Source organism: Spea bombifrons, chromosome 1 (assembly GCF_027358695.1).
Source record: "Spea bombifrons isolate aSpeBom1 chromosome 1, aSpeBom1.2.pri, whole genome shotgun sequence".
NCBI lineage: Eukaryota > Metazoa > Chordata > Amphibia > Anura > Pelobatidae > Spea > Spea bombifrons.
Window position 1 is genome coordinate 35813841 of NC_071087.1, and position 21882 is coordinate 35835722.

Genomic DNA, 21882 nt, shown 5'->3' on the forward strand with positions numbered 1-21882 from the left:
ACATGTAGCCAGGTTGACTATCGTTAACTTGTGGTTTTTATATCCTCATATCTTGTTGTACATACTCGGCTATCACTGTGGACGTATCTCCATGTTCAGAAGACGGGTGGATGCATAGAATCTTAAACTCAGAAATCAAATATGGGAAAAAAATCACAATTTAATAAATAAGTGAAAAGGAGCAACTCAAACCTTTGTAATCCTTGGCAATTCAAAAGTGAAGCCTTATGCAGCCCCATCTAATATATAACATTGCAGGCAAGCTAAAGAATAGTTTTTAGTAGTTTTTAGAACAATGCATGCGCAGAATACCTGTTTGCGAAGGTCACATAGTTATTTTTCCTTCTTGTTTTCTCTGATTTTATCATAGGGGTCCCTGAAATGACCAAAAACCAAACCACTGAATTGTTTAAATTTGTTTCTGTTTATTCATCGCGTTGGTTTTTGGAAAGCGGTGTATAGCGGGTAGCTCCTGCATGCTTTATGTGCTAGATATTATATTTTTTTGGCGTCTGGCTGTGTGGAATAAAGTGATTTGTAGATGAGCATTAAAAAGCTGATGATCACAGCGTGGCATTGATCTCTGCTGTAGGCTGCCATAACACTTTAATGCTTTCTTTCGCCCTACAGCTCAGTTCTCTTAGGACTTTATAGTGTCATTTTTCCCTAGATTATAAATTATATTGGGGCTGTAAAATTCATGAAGTTACATGTACGTTTAATTACAAACTTAAATTACATGTCTCTCTGCTTAATGTGACCTGATTTTGTCTGGAGTGTTAATGGTAAGAGGTGTTATTTTATTTAGTGCCCATGCGGTAACTCCTATTAATGGCGTGGAACACTAAACTTCGGTATAGAATGGCAAAATGGTTCATGCACTTAACATACTCGCGCTTGAGTTTCTAGGTAAGTGTTGATAACTCCATTACCTTATCCAAGATAAGATATCCTTAGTTCTAACAATTCTTAGAGACTGCATCAAAAGGCATGGAGATCACAGTAAAATATTTCTCTTTAAACACACAGAATTCCCGAAATAGTTGTGCCCTTTACGTTGTATATTATATGTACTATGTACAAGTGACTAAAGCGCTTCCATAAATCAGTTCCATTGGTAAAAGAATGAGTTGTATGAATGTCAGGAGCACATGGCAACAAACTTGATTCATACATGTTTTAAGTTCTGACCTTTGACATTTAAATATGAAACCTACTAATCTCTAGGTGAGCAGCATTGTGTGTTTCCTACAGTATACTGATGTGCGTTAAGATAGATGTTACTCCATACAGTAGACCTACAGTGTGTAAACTTGTTAGCTTTCTCACCTTATGTTTTGCTTTGCGTATGTCACGTAAAGAAACTTCATTTTTTATTTGGGGAACAAGGGGGGTAGTTGGGGGGGCATAAACTTTTTTTTTTTTTTTAAATCAAGCTTTAATAAGAAAAGGAAAAACAAATTTGCCATATGTATATGTACATGATATATTAATGTATCTGTTACATTTTATTTTATGTTTTACATTTTCAGAACCAAATACTATCTAAGCACTTGCAGCTGGAGATAAATAACTGCACTTTTTACAAAGCACTCTTTTTTTTTTTTAATTTTTTTAAATGTCATTATTGCAGAATTATGCTTTTTGGTTTCTTCATTCACTCACACTGCTCAGTATATTAATATATAGATTTCCTGTTTTGGATATCACTTGTATGTTATAAGTTCTACCCCCTATTGTTCTGTTTGGGCAGTTAAAATAAATGAAGTCTACTTCTTTAATACTTGGCATGTAAATATGAAGACTTTATATAGCTATTAAGAAAATGATAATTCTATAAGGCTGTTTTTTGTAGTTGATAGCCTGTGTTCCTTCTGATCTGTATGTAAAAGAGAGATGTCTTTTTCAATTACACTGTCGCACATTCGTACTAAGGTCAAGATAAAGAACCTCTTGATCTCCTTCAAACTACTCACATGCCGACAGTATAATTTCAAAAAAGCCCTTCCCTTCCCCCTTCTTTCCTCTTGCAGGTTTGGTACATGAAAAGAAAAACCCATATGCTAAACATTATTGCCGTACTGAGCTGCCTGTCTATGGCGACTGTGTTACCTCTTTCTCTGATTATAGTGCTTTTTCCCTAATTTTCCAAAATCCCCTCCCCAGCACTCAGAAGGTATTCACCGTGCCCTGAAGCAAGACGTGCTATTTTAAACAATTTGCAAGAGTGAAATATCAGCGAAATTACATGTTATTAAACAATATTACTCAAAGATCAGAGCAAAAAACACAAATGTGCACTTTTTGTAAAAACACTAGTAAGCACGCATATATATATATATATATATATATATATATATATATATATATATATATATATATATATATATATGTCAATCCTATCCTACCTACCAAACTGAAATCATGCCCTCTTTCTCTGGTAATCCTCATTTAATATAAAACTAATAAAGTTGCTTGTCATGATCTAAATTAGATAAATCGGTACAATCGCCATGAGGTATTCCAAGCATCTATATTCCATACCTTTAGTTTGCTTTCTTCTTTCCCCTTTATACTAGTGAATGAAGTGCACCCAGCTCGTTGAGATATGCGCTGTTACGTGTCATTGTTAAACAGTGATGTAAAACAGAGCCGATTTAGAGAATAAAGGAAGGCTGCTGTGATACAAGCTGTGTAATAAAAATGCACATTATTAAAAAAGTTTAGATGCAGAACCGCTTTCATCATGTATGCAAACGGAATGGTCCATGCATGTAGTCTTCCATAATGTCAAAGGTTTGGGGATTCAAAAGTCAGTTCTTATAGAGATTGGTACTCATCATCGAGCTACAATAAACTGTGGCTGTCCTTGGTATTATATCTTGAATACGTATTTTATCGTAGCCTGTGATCGGTATTTGCCATGGAAGGTAAACTAAGAAAAAATGTATTTTCACAATATTATCACTTTGTGCAGTTGTGGGATTGTTGAACCATAAGAACTCATAATTAGGTGAAAAACAGTAGACTTTAAACCTTTGCGTCGCCTGAATCCCACCAAGTTCAGTGCAGAGACTTCAAAAAGTCTCCACCTTAATGCTAATGGAATCGTTTCACACTATGCACCATTTCATTGCTTTCTTCTATGCCTCAAAGAAAAATTCATGTCTCCAGCCTGTCATATTCTCCCGAAATCACTATAGAGTGCATGTCTCTTAAAGAGAAATCATGACTGAAAACACTGGTCTTTGTGCTGGGCCAAAGTCTTCTGTATCCTTGTCAATGCAGATGAAGACAAAGAGCAGGGGCCGTTTCCCGACCCATTTAGATATAATTTATTGTTTTCCATATTATTTTTGAAGCTCTTTCGTTGGCCATGTGTTGAATAATCCATATACACCTGCACTCGTGTCATTAAATTATACCAAAACTATAACATACCAAATCCACAGGAAGGAATCAAGACTGTTACATGTGGAAGCAATACATCTATAGTAATATGGTTGGTCAATATCACACACAAGACATTATCTTCTGCTTCATCTGGACTGCTATACCCCTGATGACCTCATCAAAGCTTTAAGTGTAAGAGAGCTCAAGCTCTCTTTCCTGTGAAACTGTGTTCTAATGGGACCTTATAAAGAAATTGCCTTTAAATGGACCTGCCTTAATGGCAGATTATAGGGAACAGGATGGTTTAGACTATTGATTTTTAAGGAATGATTTGTGAATGCATTTCTTGCCTTCTCTTACAGATGAATTTGCCACTCCACGTGCAATTTTGACAGGCCACGACTGTGAAATTACCTGCTCCACTGTCTGTGCAGAGTTGGGTTTGGTTATAAGTGGCTCCAAAGGTAATATTTTTTTAACGTTTAACCAATTTAATTAGTTTTGTCCAGTGACCACATGTATTGGCCTTCTCAATAGTAGTTTGAGATTGATACGTGGTGACATTTTGCTTTGTCAATAGATATTCTTCTTGATGTTTTTTAGAAGGTCCATGTTTGATACATTCTATGAATGGAGACCTTTTGAGGACCCTCGAGGCTCCAGTGAATTGCTTGCGACCAAAACTGATCCAGGCTTCAAGAGAGGGCCACTGTGTTGTTTACTATGAAAAGGGCCTTTTCTGTGTCTTCAGTGTGAATGGAAAACTTCAGGCCACCATGGAAATTGAGGATAATACAAGGGTAAGTGAATGCGGCTATTTTCGAGGAATATATTACGAATAGACTTTTTTTTATTTTGTTTTTAGCAAGGCCACATTACAGCAGCTTTGTGCTGGGGTCAGCTTGGATAATTTTGTGCACAATAAACTAAAAAAATCCTAATGCAAACACTCCCCTGTTGGTCCGTCATCCAGCAGAAACATTATGAGATAATTAAGCCTGAGTAGTATTTTCCTTTTTTTCGGACTTCATAGTTATTCCATGAATTGAAAACTGTGTCCCATTATAAATTGTGTTTATTTTTTAAAAACGCATTTTCAAGCTCCATAACTAAAAATTCTTAAGCTTTAAAAAATATTTAACAAATGTTTCCAGCACACAAAGGGTTGTGCCCTGGTTAGTGGATACCATGTGGCATCTCTATGCTCATCCATAAGACCCAACAGTAGTTCCAGGTCAATTGAGAGAAGTCATGAAGAGGAAGAGACATCAGGTGGAATGCTTTGTACCTGCAAACTCCATTATATTATGTGCATTAAACAATCCTATACCTCCCAGATACCCATGTTTAGGAGGGATATGCCCTCTTTTATACACAACCCCTCCTGATGTGGCTCTCTTCTAGATACCTAGAACGTTTAAGTACTACGGTTCTACAGCCCTAAGAGTCTCAATAACTTGTATAGAAACAGCAGGAAAAGTTTTATGAATTGTGTAAATATGTTACCCTTAAAGCTCTGCCTCCTGACCCATGACTTTAACCTTATCGCCTAAACTAGGAAAGTGTCCCTATTTGTCATTTCAAAGAGAGAGGCTACCATCCTCACATAATATCCTAAAAACAGTGTCTACACGAACAGCGTTAAAGCTATTAAGGTTGTGCTTAACTAAATGCTAAACAAAACGCCTAGAACTTCTGTTTCATTCCATTTGGTTTGTATTGGCCAGAACCTTATTTTGAGATTTAACTTCCAGCATTCTGAGTGTTTTCAGTTGCCTGCTTCCAAGTAAGCCTTCACGTGATGTAGTAGGATTAAAGCACATTTCTGCCAGACATTAGCATTGTAATAAACTTTATAGATAAGCTACCTAGTTCCTAGTGCTTATTTTAGCCGGGATCAGCTAAAAATGCTATGCTAATAAACACGTTATAAAATACGGTAAACATAAATAAACAAAATTCTCCCGGAAACATTTTGCGTATCAGTTTTAAGTTAGCACTCTTTTTATATGCTGTTGTGTTTTTCTATGCAATGTGTTTTTCACATATATCAGCACAATGGAAGCATGTGTTTCCAATTACAAACGGGGTGCTTTTGTAGCTGTAAATTTATGTTTCAATTTGACATAGAAAAATGTTACTTGCAACCTGTGTTTTTATTTAGTCTGGTGGTGCAGACTACACAGGCAGAGCTAAACAAATGACTGAATGTGTAGGATTCATCAACTTCCCAGGTGTGGCGCGTACTAAATAACGGTGTGCTATTAATTACGTAATAAATGAATGTCCGTAAGATTACTACTAATTGAGAAGTGGGCTAATGCCGATACGGTTAATCACGGATTGGTGTGTCCCAGTAGCGTGAAAGTACGGCTGGTATCAAATCGATTTGCTCATAGCACAAATTGTACTAATACTGAATATTAAGAACATGGTGTATTAAGGCAAAAATGTGCAATTCTCCACTGATTTTCCGCCCCCCATCTCCATTGCAATAATAATGTTGATAATCTGTCACTTTCAGTTGTGATTATGTTGTCAGCCATGCTAATAAATCTGCAAAATATCTTGAAATCCCTTGTTGGCTAAAACAATTTCTGTAGTGTTTCAGTCTGCGCCGGAAGCTGGAATTTGTTGCCTGAGGCATGGGAAGTTCCGCTCTCTGCAGTCCAGCTGAACACGTGTACAACATCCTTGGTTTTCATTCTTTCACTTTTTTCCCCTTTTGTTAAAAGTCCCTATTGGGCTTTAGACTTAAACAAGCCACGTCTTTCCATTTGCTGCTGCTCTTTATCACGCTTAACAGCCAAGTGAGTTATTAAAGTCCGGCTCTTCCGATGTGAACTATCTGGCCGTGGCTGGACCAGACTTATGTTTTCACCGCTTGCTTCTCAAGTAATGGGAAGGGGGAAGGGTGCTAGAGGTGAAGCCAAGGAAATACAAGGTCAACTCTGACTGCTATGACTGAATGAGTGGAGTTAAACAGGTTGTGTTTCATGTGTCATGGTAAGCCTGAGCCACAGGATGTCGACAAAAGTAACAATTTACAATCATCAGACACGGGACAGAATTCTAATTTACTTTCTTGTAGCTTGCGACATGAAAACTACCAAGAGACCTCCAGATGCCTGGGGATACGCAGAGGCCTAATCAACATTATACACCTGTTTTTGTTTTAAATACTGCATTGCCCACCAGAGCCCCAGCCAGGAGCACGTCAAAGCAAATCTAGCATGCAATGTTTAGATGTCAAAATGAATCACTTGGATGGAAGAGAAAATCCACTCCTAAAATCCAACTGCTTTTACCTGAGGCAAAGACATAAAAACCAGGCACCCCAGAGGAACCAATTATTTGCTTTGCTTTACGATTAAAAAGGGCACTGTAGCTACTCATATGCCACGGTACACCAGAAAAAAATATTTCTTTGTAGGAAATAAAGGCACAAAGCAACAATACATCTTCAGTCTTTTTTTCATTGAGATTTTTTGTTTTACAAATTCTTTCTAATGCATAACCTTATCCATTTTAGGTTCATAAACTGTTCCGGGTTCGCAAAGTTGTTTTTGTTTAAATAAGTATTAAATGGTAAAAACAATACATATATGAATTTTAAAAAATATTTGATTCTGTCCCAAATACTGAATACTGAGGCACATGTTGACAGACATGCAGTCTGTAATTTAATTTAGGTTTTTTTTTTTTTTTTTAGTAGACGTGGAATTTTGACACCTCCGTCTATATTTTCAGTTGCTGGTATAAAACTCCTTTTTGTTTGTTAAAACAATTCTCCAATTAACTAATTTAATGTCCCTTTGCTGAAATAATTCTTCACTTATTAGTTCATAGCCAAATAACTAGACATCCAATTTTATAAAAAAAAAAAAAATGTGCCTGTAAGTTTGAGTTTTGATGAACTCGTCAGATACTCTTTGGCATCTATGAATTAATAGATTCAGCGCTTGATATTCAAATTTACACATAATGTCTCATTGTTGTCTATCTTCACTATAGATGGACAGTTGAGTTTATTGGGTTTACTTGGACAATATAATTTGTCCTAGGACCACAGAAAAATGTTAAATAGAAAAAAAACTATTTGATCAACTAACTTGTGCTTCTTGCAAATGGTATATCAATAGTTTAGGTTCTTAAACCTGGACAGTTTTTGAGTTGTGTCTTCTTTGTTAAACGTGTTGTAAGTATATTTGAAAAGATCAGTTGATTCTTTAAAGGAAAAAGATGTTTGAATCCAAGCTGCTCTGTTGGTCCTCAAATATTTTTTTCTGTTGTCGTCCTATGCAGCTACATCTATGTTCTAGAATTTGGCCCGGAAGCAACACTTAGGGGGGGAAATTCTGCTAGTGATTTGTGATTTATGTATGTGTTTTGGGAACTTCTTGCAAAAACAAAACATTAGCGTGAAAGTTTCTTTATCATTGAAGTAAAATGAAATGCAGATTATAGGACGTATTTAAGAAGAAATGTGCAAATAGAATAGATGGCTTTAATTTAATACAGACGTCAGGAATCTCTGGGTTACATAAGGGTTAAAGATTAATGGCTTTAATTTGCTTCTTACTATAGCATTTCTCTCATATAAAGCTCAGATTATAAAACGCAATGAACTGTGACTGAGAGGTTAATGGATTTTCTTCAGATGAATTTTCTAAGTGTAGCAAATAATTATTTGTCATGGCAATAATTGCAGTATCCAAATAGCCTCAAGACATTGCCGGCAGTACAAACAATGGGTCAAAATGAGTATTGATTTAGCTTACAGACACAGTGCCCTGCGCAAGTTCTCTACCTTTTGTATTTCAGAATATCGATACATCGCATTTATAATATAATTTCATTACCCAGTCCTCATCACAATATCATGGCTCATTTCAGGTGTTCACCTTTTTAAATACTAGGGGTCTTAAGCATCTTTTTTATGGAAGTAGCAGAATTGCTACATTAACAAATTTACCTAATTTCCATGTATGTGATTTTTTTCATATGTTATGAATATAACATATAAATGTGTGTATATAGCAATATAGTATTAATTCAAACGTGTGTGTATATAATATATATATATACAATATGTTGTAAACGTTCTAGCCATAGCAAGTTGTATAGAACCCAGCTATATGGTGCAGACCAGAGTCTCTTACTGTGTATATAATGTATGTATGTGCGTGTGTATAGTTAATATTATGTACTTAACGATTGTAGAAATAACATATGTCTGTTTAACATGACAGGCAATCCTGCTTAGTCGAGATGGACAGTACCTGCTCACAGGAGGAGATAGCGGAGTAGTCATCGTGTGGCAGGTATCTGACATGAAGCAACTCTTTGCGTATCCAGGCTGTGATGCTGGGATCCGTTCTATGGCCTTGTCTTTTGATCAGAGGTAAGAATTATGAACTGAATAACCATGTTGCTCTAAATGTCATGGACTACGCATATCTTAAAAGTGGAGGAGGATAATGGGTAAGCACTACAGCACTTTCAGGACCTCTTTTTGATTGTTTAAATGTACTATACCTTATTATAAATATTACAAGTTTATTACAGATCCAATACAATCAATGAGTGCATTTCATAGAATATTATAATGAACAACTGTGGTATGATTAAGCACTTTATAATTGAGATACTGGTTATATGCACTTGAGGCGCTTTATATGCAGCTTTAACTTCTCCACATGCTCTGATTTAATACTCTTGAAACCTCTGTTGTCTAAATAATGAGATATTGTATATGTTTTTATATATTTTCTTTATGTAATAAAATAATATTTTTTTTTTTTTAAAAAGCAAGGGCTTGTGTAGAACTCTTTTTATTAAAGGTGTAGACAAATTTTGTTTGTAACTTATGATGAGGGGAAAAGCACTTTTTGGGCCGATAAGTATGTGCTTTGTGGCCATTGACACTGGTAAACAGAGGCCGCTTCGGGCAGGGATAAAAATATGGCAAAAATGGTGACAGATGCAGGTATAATGCATGGGGATCAAGCAGACCCCTTAATGCTTTATATGAGAGGAAAAATTAACTTGCAAAGAATATTTTGAGGAATATCTGTTTTTTTTTCCCCTGCATTTTCACAATGTTTATGGCGGTTATCTTACCCATTGCCATTTACAACTGCAGATTCTTTTAAACAATGCTAACTCCCTTCAGTTAATATTTCGTCTCCATTTCCATTTCAGGTGCATAATGACTGGCATGGCATCTGGGAGCATTGTGCTTTTCTACAACGATTTTAACCGCTGGCATCATGAGTACCAGACCCGATACTGATACAGACACAAGGATCTATCACTAGAAATGATATACATCACCTACTGAAGCACTGATTCTCCTTACTCCTCTTACAAGGCGGTTTCGCAAGCAAACGAGCAGGACGCCACTGCGTTTGGTCCTTATAAATACTTATGCTACATCTGAATGTAATTTAAATGAAATTTAAATTAGCAAACTATTTTTAGAAGTAACTGCTATTTTTCTAGATCTTGCTTTACTTTTTTTGTGGGGAAAGGGTAACGGCAGCAAACATAACAGCTGCTGGGTTCTGTAGTAAAATCAAATACATATACAAATATAGATATATTTTTTAGTCCTAATGGAGAGTCTATTTTCATCTATGTGAGGGACAAATGCCTAAATATGATGGTTAAATACACATATTGCAGGTCTTTCATAGTGGCTGTGGCTAGCTTTCTGTAATTTTAATTTTAACAGACTGGCAGAGTTATTTGGGAAAATAAAACTGCGTAACCTTACTTTTTATGTCACACTGCAGTTTGTATTGTTTTTTTTTGGTTTTCCACCTTTTTTCCCTACCTGATTGGAATTAATGGATACTTAAGTTTCAAAATGTTATAAAGAATCTTTCATCAGGACTTAAGAACATTTAAATTCATCTCAGAATGGGTCAGACGCTGGTGAAAACCAAGCACTTGAGAAAAGTATCAGTGGAGCTGATGTTACATCTCCAATCACTCAAATAGGGTATTCAACTTCAGAAGAACTGTTTCCTTTGCATTATTCTTATAAATTGTTTGGTGTTACTATTAGTAGTCTAATTTTTCTGTTATTCAATCAGATAAAAAACCGATCTCTTCATAAGCCCAGAAGATTTATATATCAGTCTGTTTACTTTCTAATGCTTTACCACTAGATCATGTTAAAGAACAATCTTTGGGCAAAACTGGACCGACGAGTCAGACATAAAGTAATAATGTATACTAAACCACAGGGAGTTATTTTGGTGTTTAATTAGTTCTACCCCCAGATTGCTGTGAAAATATTTGTGAAGAGCTGTGTTGTTTTGTAAGTCCATATTTCAAAAAGACTTTGTAACTTGTGATCTGTGTATGAGCTGAACCTACATTCCATATCTGTCCATACTTTGGATAAATTTGTCCACCTGCTTGCGGATGCAGCCCACCTTTTTCTACACATTGTGACAATCTTTTCATTAGCTGAATTGTGGGATGAAATAGCAGTTTGAACAGAAAAAAAAAATAATAATAAAACAAACATTTGTAATTGAGACTCCAAGAACCTAAAACTGCTTTTTTGTGTTTTGTTGATGCACTTGGGTAATCATAATGGAAGCTGGTGGTGAAAAGAGGTTATCATACTAAATACTCTGCAGCTGCTCATGGTTATAGGTACTTAATGAACATACATTATCAGAAAACTACTATCTAAAAGGCCCTCATATGCCTGATCATTTTGTTCATGTGTTTAAAAGGTTTGTAAAAGCACTGACACTCGGTCCCTCAATGCACCATCATGCATTTATGCACAGCCTATATTACAGGTCCTTCCTAACTAGATTTATTAAGAGTTAAGATGTAAATATTTTTTGGAAAACGATGTTTCATTTTGACGTGAGCATCATTCCACATCAATATTTCAATTGTGTGTAAAATAAATAAATGGAAAGATTAAAAAAAGGTACATCCCCAACGGAACCTTTCTCTACAGAGACGGAAAAAAACACCTAATTGTGAAACATTACCCTGATTACATAAAGTGTTGCTTTGGAACAGCTGGTGATGTAGCCTCTACCACCATTTGTCCAGTGATGGAGCTAATACTCTGGTAATGATTCATCAAGACAACCTCTTCTTGTAATATTGTTTGGAGTGGTGAGGAGCTACAACCAATGGGATTAAATAATTTTAAATAATTAAGAAAAAAAGGACATTTGAGGTAACTCAAATTATTTTTTTTATTCTCTTTCGTTGATGATCAAGAATGGACTGCATCAAGGATCCATCCTCGGGCCCCTGCGCTTCTCGCTATTTATAAATGATCTACATGTATGCTGATGATACCATCGTTTAATATGAGCTGGAAATCATACAGGATCTGTTTTCAAAGGTTAAAAAGTGGATAGGTACCAACAAACTATTCTTCAACACTGGTAAATCTGTGCCCATGTTGTTTGAAACAAAAGCTAAACTACTTAAACAATCCTCAAATCGTGTTATAACCTGACCCAGGTAAATTCTTACAAGTATTTTGGTATGTGGCTAGATCCCAATTTATTTTTTTTGTCTCAGTTGACAAGCTATCATCAAACTCTATTTTGATTGGCTCTGTATACCGGAACAAATCTAACCTAGATCCCCCTATAAGAAAACGTGTTGTGTAGCAAATGTTGATGGCGGTTTTGGACTATGGGGATTTACTATTCTGCAGACCCATCTCGGTAAACTTGACTCTCTAGAATACGCTGTGCCGATTTGTCCCCAAGCGCAATTAAAACACACATCACTGCGAAGTGTTAAAAGAGCTAAACTGAACTAAACTTGCCTCCAGGCTCACTCTCCACCTAGCTTGCTAAAGGCATAACCACTTTGCTGGAAAGCTGCTCCACTACCTGACCAGCATGCTCACTCTTACTCCCTGCACATCCTACAACTTCAGATCCAGGTTCAAAGATATCCCAAATAGGTCACAGACTGACCGAATGTGGCCTTTTAGACAAACAACCAGCCAAACCTATGCATTAGTGCTATCACTGTACTTGAGAGATGTTGCTGAACACATATTGGAATGTTGTTTGATGGTGACATATACCAGGAGCTCTAAATTTATACCTGAAGTACAATTTGTGTGGGCGGAAAAAAAGTTAATACCGCAAATTTTGGCAAAAGCTTAGTGGTATTTTCATACTTTCCATGCGCTATTTGGAATACCCTGGAGTTTCTAGTTTTCAAAAATATATGGTTTGATGGGGGTAAATTGAATTGGCCAGCCTCAAAGATGTCCCAAATAGTTCTTGGGGCAAAAGGACCAGATGTCAAAATTTCAAGTTGAAAAACTAAATTGCACATGCCCCAAATGTGTCCTTTTTACCCCCGCATAACCTGACATACCCATGGTTTAATGGAGTAAATTGAACTGACTGGCTTTCAAGATGTCCCTAATAGCATTTGGGGACAAGATTACCAGACTTGGAAAAAAATTCAGCTTGCAAAAAAGAAAATAAAAACAAGTCGGGACAAATAGTAGAATATATTTAGCAGGTTATTTCATTAGCTTTTAAAGGTGAGTAAAATATTTTTCTAATAAAAGTGAGAAAAGGTGCTTTTTTAATTTTGTAACCATATTTTTTTATATATATAGTAAATTAGATATGGTTAGAAATGTTATCTAAAGAAAGCTCTTCTTCTGGGAAGAAAAAATATAACTTGTGTGGGTACACTAAACGAGAAGAAAATCACAGCTAAGCACGAGCATTGCAAAAAATGAAGGGTATAAAAAATTAAAAACATCCTTAAGTAGGGATGTATGAATGAACTGCACCTGGAAACAATAGGGCAGTCTTGATTATGATGTTTTAAATACATAACAGAAAAGATAGTTATCAAAAAACTAGGGCTAAATTAGGGCAGCGGGGGGCTAGTACACGTTTACATAACGGGTTGAAAAGGCAAGGTAAAAGCATTTCTAAGGTTAGGTTACTAACTAGATAAGGTTAAACTAATGTAAAACAAAGCAAGACGGCAAAGGCTGAGCATTCGTTAGATTGGGTTTCAAGCCGTTAATGATCTGCAGTGAGCTGGAAGCATGACCATCTACCAGCTACCAAATAAGCTACATTGTAATATACCAGGTAAGTTGGCAATAGCCAGTTGCTTTTCAGGAGTTAAATGGCCAAAATATCAGCAAGAGAGTCCTGCATAATGCATTTGTAATGTAGATTACTTAAAATGAAGAATTCAAAGTTGTAACAGGTATAAAAGAGAAAACAAATGTTTGAAAATAGTTTAATTATAGTACAGAGTCACAGGATACTCATTTGTTTTGTAGAAGTTTGGGACAAGATGTATTGGCGTTGCAAGGGTCCTGATGCAATCAGGAAGCCAGAGATGGCTTTACTATGCAAGTAGAATAACATTCTCTGTAACAGGATACACTTGAAGGTCCAATGTTATTTGTTTATATGACATAATCAAAGGCTACGCTAAAAATGCCTTGCATCCAAAAATTGAGGATATTCTTCCTGATGGTGTTTATCTTAATTGAAACGCTGCTATGAATGACCCCAGGCTGTGCAATTTAAGAACTCTGAATATCTCTTGGGAAATGCTCACAAAACTGGGAAAATCATGTGAAAACAGCTGGGATCCAAAGTTGTATATATCCCTGAGTGGAATACTTCATGTTCAGAGGAGTAGAACAAGATTACTACTAAAATATACTTTGTTAGAGAAATAGTTGGTTATTATAAACCATAGTATTATAGCGATGGGTAAAATATGAGTTGTATAGTAATGCATCAGGCATCTCAGATTTTTGTGACCTTTGGGCAGTGCGTAACAAGTAATCTATTGTGTACAAATGCACCAAAAGCCATGTCTGTTTGTCATTGAATCATCACAACAATCAATGGTTCATTTGTTGATGTTCAACCTAGTCAATGCTTTGTATTTTTTAATACAAATGTTTGGAATGCTTGAACCAAAATAACTTATAGAATGGCGTATATTCACAAAATGTGTTCCATCAACAAGCTTTTAATGTGTCTATGTTCTTGTGATGTCCGCCTGATGCTTTTCAGGTATTCCACTCTGCTAGAGTTTTTGTTATATGTTGGTAAAGAAACATCTTACTTTCTTCAGATATTCACTGTATAAAATATTATTGGATTGCCCAGCATGACGGTCTATTTTCCCAGCGTAGGCAAGGTGTGGGAGTTTCACAGAAATTGTCTGACAGATTGCGTGTGGCCCACACTTGTTGAACAAATACCTTGGCACAAGTCTTTATGGTTATTGGAATTTATCTTCCTTGACTGCAATCTCGGCTACCCTTCATTTTGCATCAGATAATTCTGACACCAAATCTTGCCTACTGCCTACCTATGTTTAGAATAGCTGAGGCTAAGCCATGAACAAAATCATGTTTAATCAGGTACTTGACAATGTATGTATAGATAGTAGGTGTTTGCAGGAGAGTTGTGTTCCAGCTCCCTGACTTCCTGATAAATGATGGCCCGTCTTCAATAATTACTTGTGTAACAATCTACACAATCTATACTAAAACACACTTATGACCGGGTATATTAGAGAGATGAATGGAATATAACTGTTAAAGGGACACTCCAGGCATCATATGCAGCATAATACATATGATAACTCCATGGTCCCTTTACATTTTTTTTTATTTTTACCCTTTAAAGGCGTCCTTTTATTTTGTGGGGAGTTTTTTTGGTTATTTTAAACAATCGGTATTAAAGTAATCACAAGGTACTCTTGGTCAGGAAAGTATTTGGAAAGCTTGACACAGAACACACTGTTATCCAAATCTATAGAATGTAGTTTAAGTAAATTTGCTAACCATATTGTTAGGGATGGGCCTGAGCAAGGTCACCGTAATAGTAGACTGATCGCTTCCAGTTTGACAATGCAGTCTAGACAGTTGGCAGGAGAGTTGTGGTTCCATCTCCCTCACTTGACAATTTATTACAAAGGGCTAATACTGGCCGCTTCATTCCAGCATGAAGGGCTGAGCTGGCCAATCAAAGCACTAAAACCACAACTCTTCAGCAAATTGTCCTACCAACTCTCCTATTAGTGAATAAACCCCTTTATGTATTTAATTGCTTTATCAAGCCTGAAAACTGCTACTGATAGCACCTACTGGCATCAGAAAGGTTAATTTCTGGGGCAAACAAATGGTTCATGATTTTCCAGTGACCTCTTTAGGTTTAAAGCTGAAAACTGTTTTTTTGATGGTCACTCATCTTGATCATTTGGAAGCGTTAATCCTGGATGGTATTCACCATTCCCAAACAGCTTCACCAGACAGAACTTAATTGGAAAACCCAGTGGTTATTAACAGCCAATAACTACTACAAACCTCCACAATATTCAACTTGATATTTATGTGCCCGTTATTACTGTTCCAAATGGAGATTTGAGCAACAATGTGATGTTTATGAACCCATTATTGGAATCTGTAACATAACCATACGTCAAAGAAAAGACATTTTGTACTGTGCTAATTAGAATGGACATACCAATTTATAAACTGACTTCTCTAATCACATAAACTGCATGGAGTTGGAATTAAGGAATGTCTACATTTATACAGCAGAAGCAACCTGATCACTGACCAAGATAAACTACCTGATCACCATCCTTGATTCCGTTTCCTCTGTATGATAAATCACATTTGGTTATTTAAAGAAAATACAGAAAATAGTTTAGCTCTTATGTAAAATGGATGTTTAGTTTACATTTGTATTTATTTTTTAATTAGTCAAAGATTACTGATAAGAATGAGTTTAAAGTGGATCTGTTACTTCTCTCAAATTCTACATTTTATAGTTCTGTACACCAAAGGAACCTATGTAATTTTGTTAATTAAAATAAGCAATATATAACTATTAAATCAAACCATGCATAAATCAAACCATGCGTCAGGCTGCATTATAGTAATAAAAAATAAAAGTAATTTAAAATAACTTTTTAAAAGCTGGCACTCCCCACAGTACATTTATCCAATCCACCAATAGGATCCTGAGTTGACCATTATATCCCTGGAAGCCAGAGGATTTATCTGTTAAACAGGAGACTCTGTTCTTTAACAAGTGTTGCATGCATAGGTGAACACACACAATTCTCACTGGGAGAAATGAAGGTGGCTGCAAATTTGCACCTGAGCTCCCATACCCAACAGGTTTACGAAGGTTTTAAAGGGTTAAACACAGTTCCCAGCTATGGCTATATGAGTGACTAACGAGGGCTGCAGGCTCTGCGCAAGGTGTGTGTATTAGGCTAGGTTCCACTTGGGTTTTTGTCCGGCGTTTTTTTCTTGATGAAAAACGCCAGGAAAACTGCCAAGAAAACTGCCACTGCATTTACCTGCGTTTTGGCGTTTTTTCTGCAGTTTTTTCTGGCGTTTTAGCCTTTCTGTGGAAATTGCTTTTTTTGACCTTAGGCAGTTTTTCCAGCCTTTACAAGTTAGAAGTTTCACCCAGCTAAAAGGGATTAGGATAAATGGCAAGTATCTGCCCTCTCCTGATGTCATTTACTTGGTAGACCCTTTTGTCTCTTTTCTGTGGTTTGTAAGGCATGCTTTATTCCGAATGTCTGCTCCTCTGGGAAGATTGGCCCCAAATGATGGTGCAAATTGTTTGCTGTTGCTTTTGGCACGCAGGATCCAGTCGCGTATGTTTGTTTGCAATGACATGTTTGTTCCAAATGGTGTAAAATTCAATATGAACCAGTCCAGGACTTTGTTTTGTGTGAAACTGTTTGTTTTCAGCCTATTTCTCGTAGGACACACAGATACTGGGTCCATCCTCTGCATTGTAACTGTGGAAAAAACGCCATAAAAAACGCCAAGGCAATAAACCCACATGGCTTTTTCATGGCGTTTTTTCTCTCCCATAGACTTCTATTGGAGAAAAACGCCAAGATTTCTTGCAAAAAACGCCAGAGTCTCAACATGCTGCGATTTTGAAAAACTGCCACAGAGCCCAAAAAAGCAGAAAAACGCCAAAGAGGACTGAAAAAACGCCAAACAGAAAAACGCCAGACAGAAAAACGCCAGACAGAAAAACGCCAGACAGAAAAACGCCAAGTGGAAATGGCATTTTGCGATTTCCTATTGAAGAACAGCTAACATCTGGCTGCAGCCGGTTTTCACTAAAAAAAACGCCAGGTGGCGCTATTGGCGTTTTTATAGGCGTTTTTAGCAAAAAAAACAAGTGGAAATCTAGCCTAAGAGTCACGGTGTCTGTGGGTGTTCATACAAGACTGGTGAATAAATACTGCATTATTGTTGCAATGTGGCCATTGGGCAAATGATGGCTTAAAGATGCTTTTTTAGCTAAATGCAGCATTACAAACATGATTTGTTCCGCCAACTGGTTTGAACCTGCCCCGTGGTATTGCACTCAACTTATCAAGAGGTCCCTATTAGAACACCGTAATTCATTAGTCTCTGACGCATTACGAATAACCCTTAAAATTGACAAACAACCATGACCACTGATGTTGATATTTTGTTTGCTGATGGGCATGAAGAAGGGGGTAAGGGTGACAGAGGTTGCATTAGAGTTTGTGGTTCCTAGGGCCTCTGTATTCAGTTCTTATACAATTAAGCTCAGCTCAGTGGATGATCAGGAAGGAAAAAAAGTAGCTAAGACGACACATATCTTAAACATGCAAACATTGTACTGATGGAAGGGAGCTTGTGGAATCTATCATTGTGTATTGGAATGTCCATAACTTTCTTTTTTCTGCAGAATATGGACAGCACAACTTTTCACAATTGGATAAATGGACACTTGTATTTTCCCTGATGCTTTGTGTATTTCATGTTGTCCTGAAATAAAAAGTTTTGAAAAAGAAAAGAAACATGATTTGTAGTACCGTGAAATGCCCAAACCTTTCCTAGAAATAGTCATCAATCTTAAATCGTGTAACATTTTGCCTCATTCATAATTTTGCCTGGAACAGTTATTGCCATACGACACAACAGCAGACATTGATAGATTGTTGCCATATAAACTGATAAAGCTTCTTAAATGTTTGTGTTTTTATGTGATTAAACCCTCAGAGGGAAGAAATACATGACAGATGTGCTAAGGTTTATTTCCTTAACTTATTGCAGGGCGCAATTCATTTTTCCTAGGTGGAACAGCACTTTTTAAGTGTGAGTGATTGGCCAATGTAGTTTGGCTGTATTTTGGGGGAATCTAAGCAGCCAATGCAGCTGTTACTTGGAACCCGTGGCCCTTGGTATTTTTGTACCCAGAATACTCCTGCTGTGGTTGTGATAAATAGTGCATGCTGACTATGAGCTTATGTGCGGACTTTAGTACAAGGTCAAGGTCACTCTGTTAACCTGTGTTTAAGGGGGTTGTTGCTTTAGCCAACCCTAAGGTCCCATTTCAAAGCTGTGAATTTAGGACAAAATAATGAAATGATAATTTCTCATTATGGAAAATTGGGCAATAAGTGCATACAGACTACTAATAAATTAATGAATTTCATTTTAATCCTAGCAATTTGCAATTAAAAGAACAGGCTTTACTGCTTATATGTAAAGATACTTTAACTTTTTTAGAATGTCAATTCTTAAGATTTTTTTTTAAATAAATAAATATGTATTGTTTAAATTAAAAAAAAATATTTAACATAGAAAAAATTATTTGACTGTAAATAAAAACCCATTAGGCCCATCTAGTCTGCTTATTTTTTCCTGCTGTAGAGTAGGCATAAATAAAATGTAGATATATTTATAAACTTAGACTATAAATATATATATACCTGAAATATATTTGTGTTACGCTCTTCTATACCACGCAAAAGGTTAAGGTGCTGAAAAATATAAATGAGACACAATAACAGAAAACCTGTTGATTTGTTCCTTAGAGCAGGGGCTTTACATTTTAAATAATTATGTGAGCAGGACCTGGAGTTTCTATACACTGCTACCTTTCTTTTATTGTGTTCTGTTATTAATTTCTCGGCTACAAAACACCATCTGTTCGCTGGCACCTGAGTTCTTGCTGATCGTATGAAATGCACTATATTTGATAGTAACCAAATCTGGCAATGGGGCATTCTGTGAGAGCACATTACTGAGAGAAGTTAGAAGGGATGATACACACAGGACTCTTTCTACCCCTTGTGGTCATATGGAAAATAGCGGCTGCATAAATAGATTTAAAGTTCTTATTAGGTTTGCGGAGGAGATGTAAACTTTTATAGTCACTCTTCAAATATCCTAATTTTTAGAAGGAGAAAAAAGCAAAATTTTCCCAGGTTATGTATTTACAAGTTTACAAGTTATTTTATGAAGGGCCAACCCTGGTGAGTTTGAGAGTTGGCCTGTTTAAAGCATATTTAAAACTGTAGTATTGTTTGAAAGTCCCCTCACTGATTGAACTATGCATTGTGCTTTTCATTATATCACTATCAATAATATCAATATACACCTCAACCAGTACTGCCTAACCTAAAGACAAAGGATGACTCTTTGTTGAAATAATTGCCCTGTGTGTGCAACAATCTGCTTTTTTTTTTTTTTTAACACAAGTGCCCGTGTTTCTGTTAAATCATGAAAAATGTGCCTCTTTTTCTCTTGAGCGACAGTCCATATTGAAGACAAACAGGCTGCATCCAGGGAGTGGCATAATGTCTTGGATCATTTTGAGTAAATGTGCTGACATCTCCACTGAGCCACAAGGGCCTGTACTGATCTGAGAGTGGCTTCCCTTTAGCCTCATAGAGAACTTTGATAGATAATCCTCATGGGGACCCTGGTGCTGACAGGATAGTACTTGTTTCTCCAAGCTGAAAAGAAGATGCTGTTGAGACGTGTGATATACATGTCATGGTCATTGCTTTCAAGACCTTTGATTTTGCACACTCACTGGACCTCCTTGGTGCACTAAATGACCAATCTCACAGTGAACTAAAGGTTTGCACACATTCCATCTGAAAAGGTTAGGGAATTTTATTCTAAGAGATGCAATCAGCTACCATATGAAAGTACTGCTAATGCAGAATAGAGAATATTTGCTGACATTCTGGAAACAGAAAATGTTGGTGCCAAGCAGCACTTGTCTGCATGTCTATGAGATAACAAATTTCTTTCTCTAGGATAAAAAAAAATCATACTATAACAAATATTTTTGGATTTACCAAGACCTATGAAAAGATAAACAGGAAAAACAAAATGGCAGCTCTTCATAATAGTGAACATTTGCTGTCCCATCAGCTGCAGGTTTTTTTTGTCCCCCATCATTCTCTTTAAGCCTTCAGAGGCATCCTAATACAGGAGTATTCATAACTGACCTGCCAGCCAGTCCGACCTTGTGCCAGGCAATGGTTCTAAAACACAAACAAACTTTTAGATATGGAACCACCTGAGATTGACGTTTAGGGCAATTTACAAGGAATTCCTGCTGTGTGTTGATTGGAATATTTTCTAAGCTGTTGTTTGGTGTTTGGTGTGTTTGTTAAATGTATTTGACTGTCACACACCTGTGATTGGCTTTCATAGAGCTTGCCTTTCAGCCATAGTGTGACATCTAGTGGTGAATATACAGCGGTGCATGTATACTATGCTCACACAATTACCATTCATTGGCAGCATCCTAAATTATTTTTTTTTGTGACTAGATACATTTTTATTTCAGATTTTACAAATACTATATTGGCAAAAGTCTGCTGTTTCACTTTGAAATGGGGTCTTTACTGTAATTTCACTGCAGTGACCATTGCCTAGATGCGGCCGTATTATGTTGGTATAAATGCTAAAAATAGGTACTGCAGGATGTGATAATACCTATGTAAGTATGTATGCTAGATGTCTAGCAGTGGCCCAATGACATGACTAGCATCATGTCTAACAGGGGTGGACTGGGAATCAGGAAATAGCCGCCTGGGCATAGCGTTGGGCCAGCAGCCACTTCCTCACTGTTATGATCAGTCCCTCTGTCAGCAGTAAAAGCATGAAGGGACTGACCAGGTACCATTTTCTACAGCTGGGCTCCATGCTGAGCCAACAACGGTAGGCACGCTGGGTGTATTGTTTGTGTGTTTTAGTATATGTACATATATGTGAGTGTGTGTAAGTGTTAGCGTGTAGAATAACATAAGCAATTATTATTATTAAAAACAACAACCCAGAATTACATATGTGCATAAATAGATGCAAATGTCCACCATGTGAACTGGACTAAGGATGTGTATAAATGCATGTATGTTTGTGTGATATGTTGTGATGTGTGTATGTTGTGATGTGTAAATGTTAATTTATAAAATAATGTAAGCAAGTGTAATAGAAAAATCGATTCAGAGACAACACATGTATATAGATTTATATGTCTAATGATAGGAGACGTCTATTAGATAACCCTGGTGTATTCTGGACTAGGCCAGGGAGCCCCTGGGTCACTTCTCTAGGAGTCCCCATAAATGTCCCCAGCCTATAACTTTGGCTGTTTT

General features: G+C 36.6%; 1 protein-coding gene across 1 annotated transcript in view; it reads left to right on the plus strand.

Annotated features, from left to right (window-relative positions):
- LRBA (LPS responsive beige-like anchor protein) overlaps window positions 1-10170 on the plus strand; it is a 237704-nt gene extending 227534 nt beyond the window's left edge. The window contains exons 53-56 of the mRNA XM_053460618.1: window positions 3756-3857; window positions 3997-4193; window positions 8646-8797; window positions 9598-10170. Of these exons, the coding sequence (XP_053316593.1) occupies window positions 3756-3857; window positions 3997-4193; window positions 8646-8797; window positions 9598-9688 (542 nt within the window). The 3' untranslated portion in view covers window positions 9689-10170. The remainder of the gene's footprint in view (window positions 1-3755; window positions 3858-3996; window positions 4194-8645; window positions 8798-9597) is intronic.
- Window positions 10171-21882: the final 11712 nt, after the last annotated feature.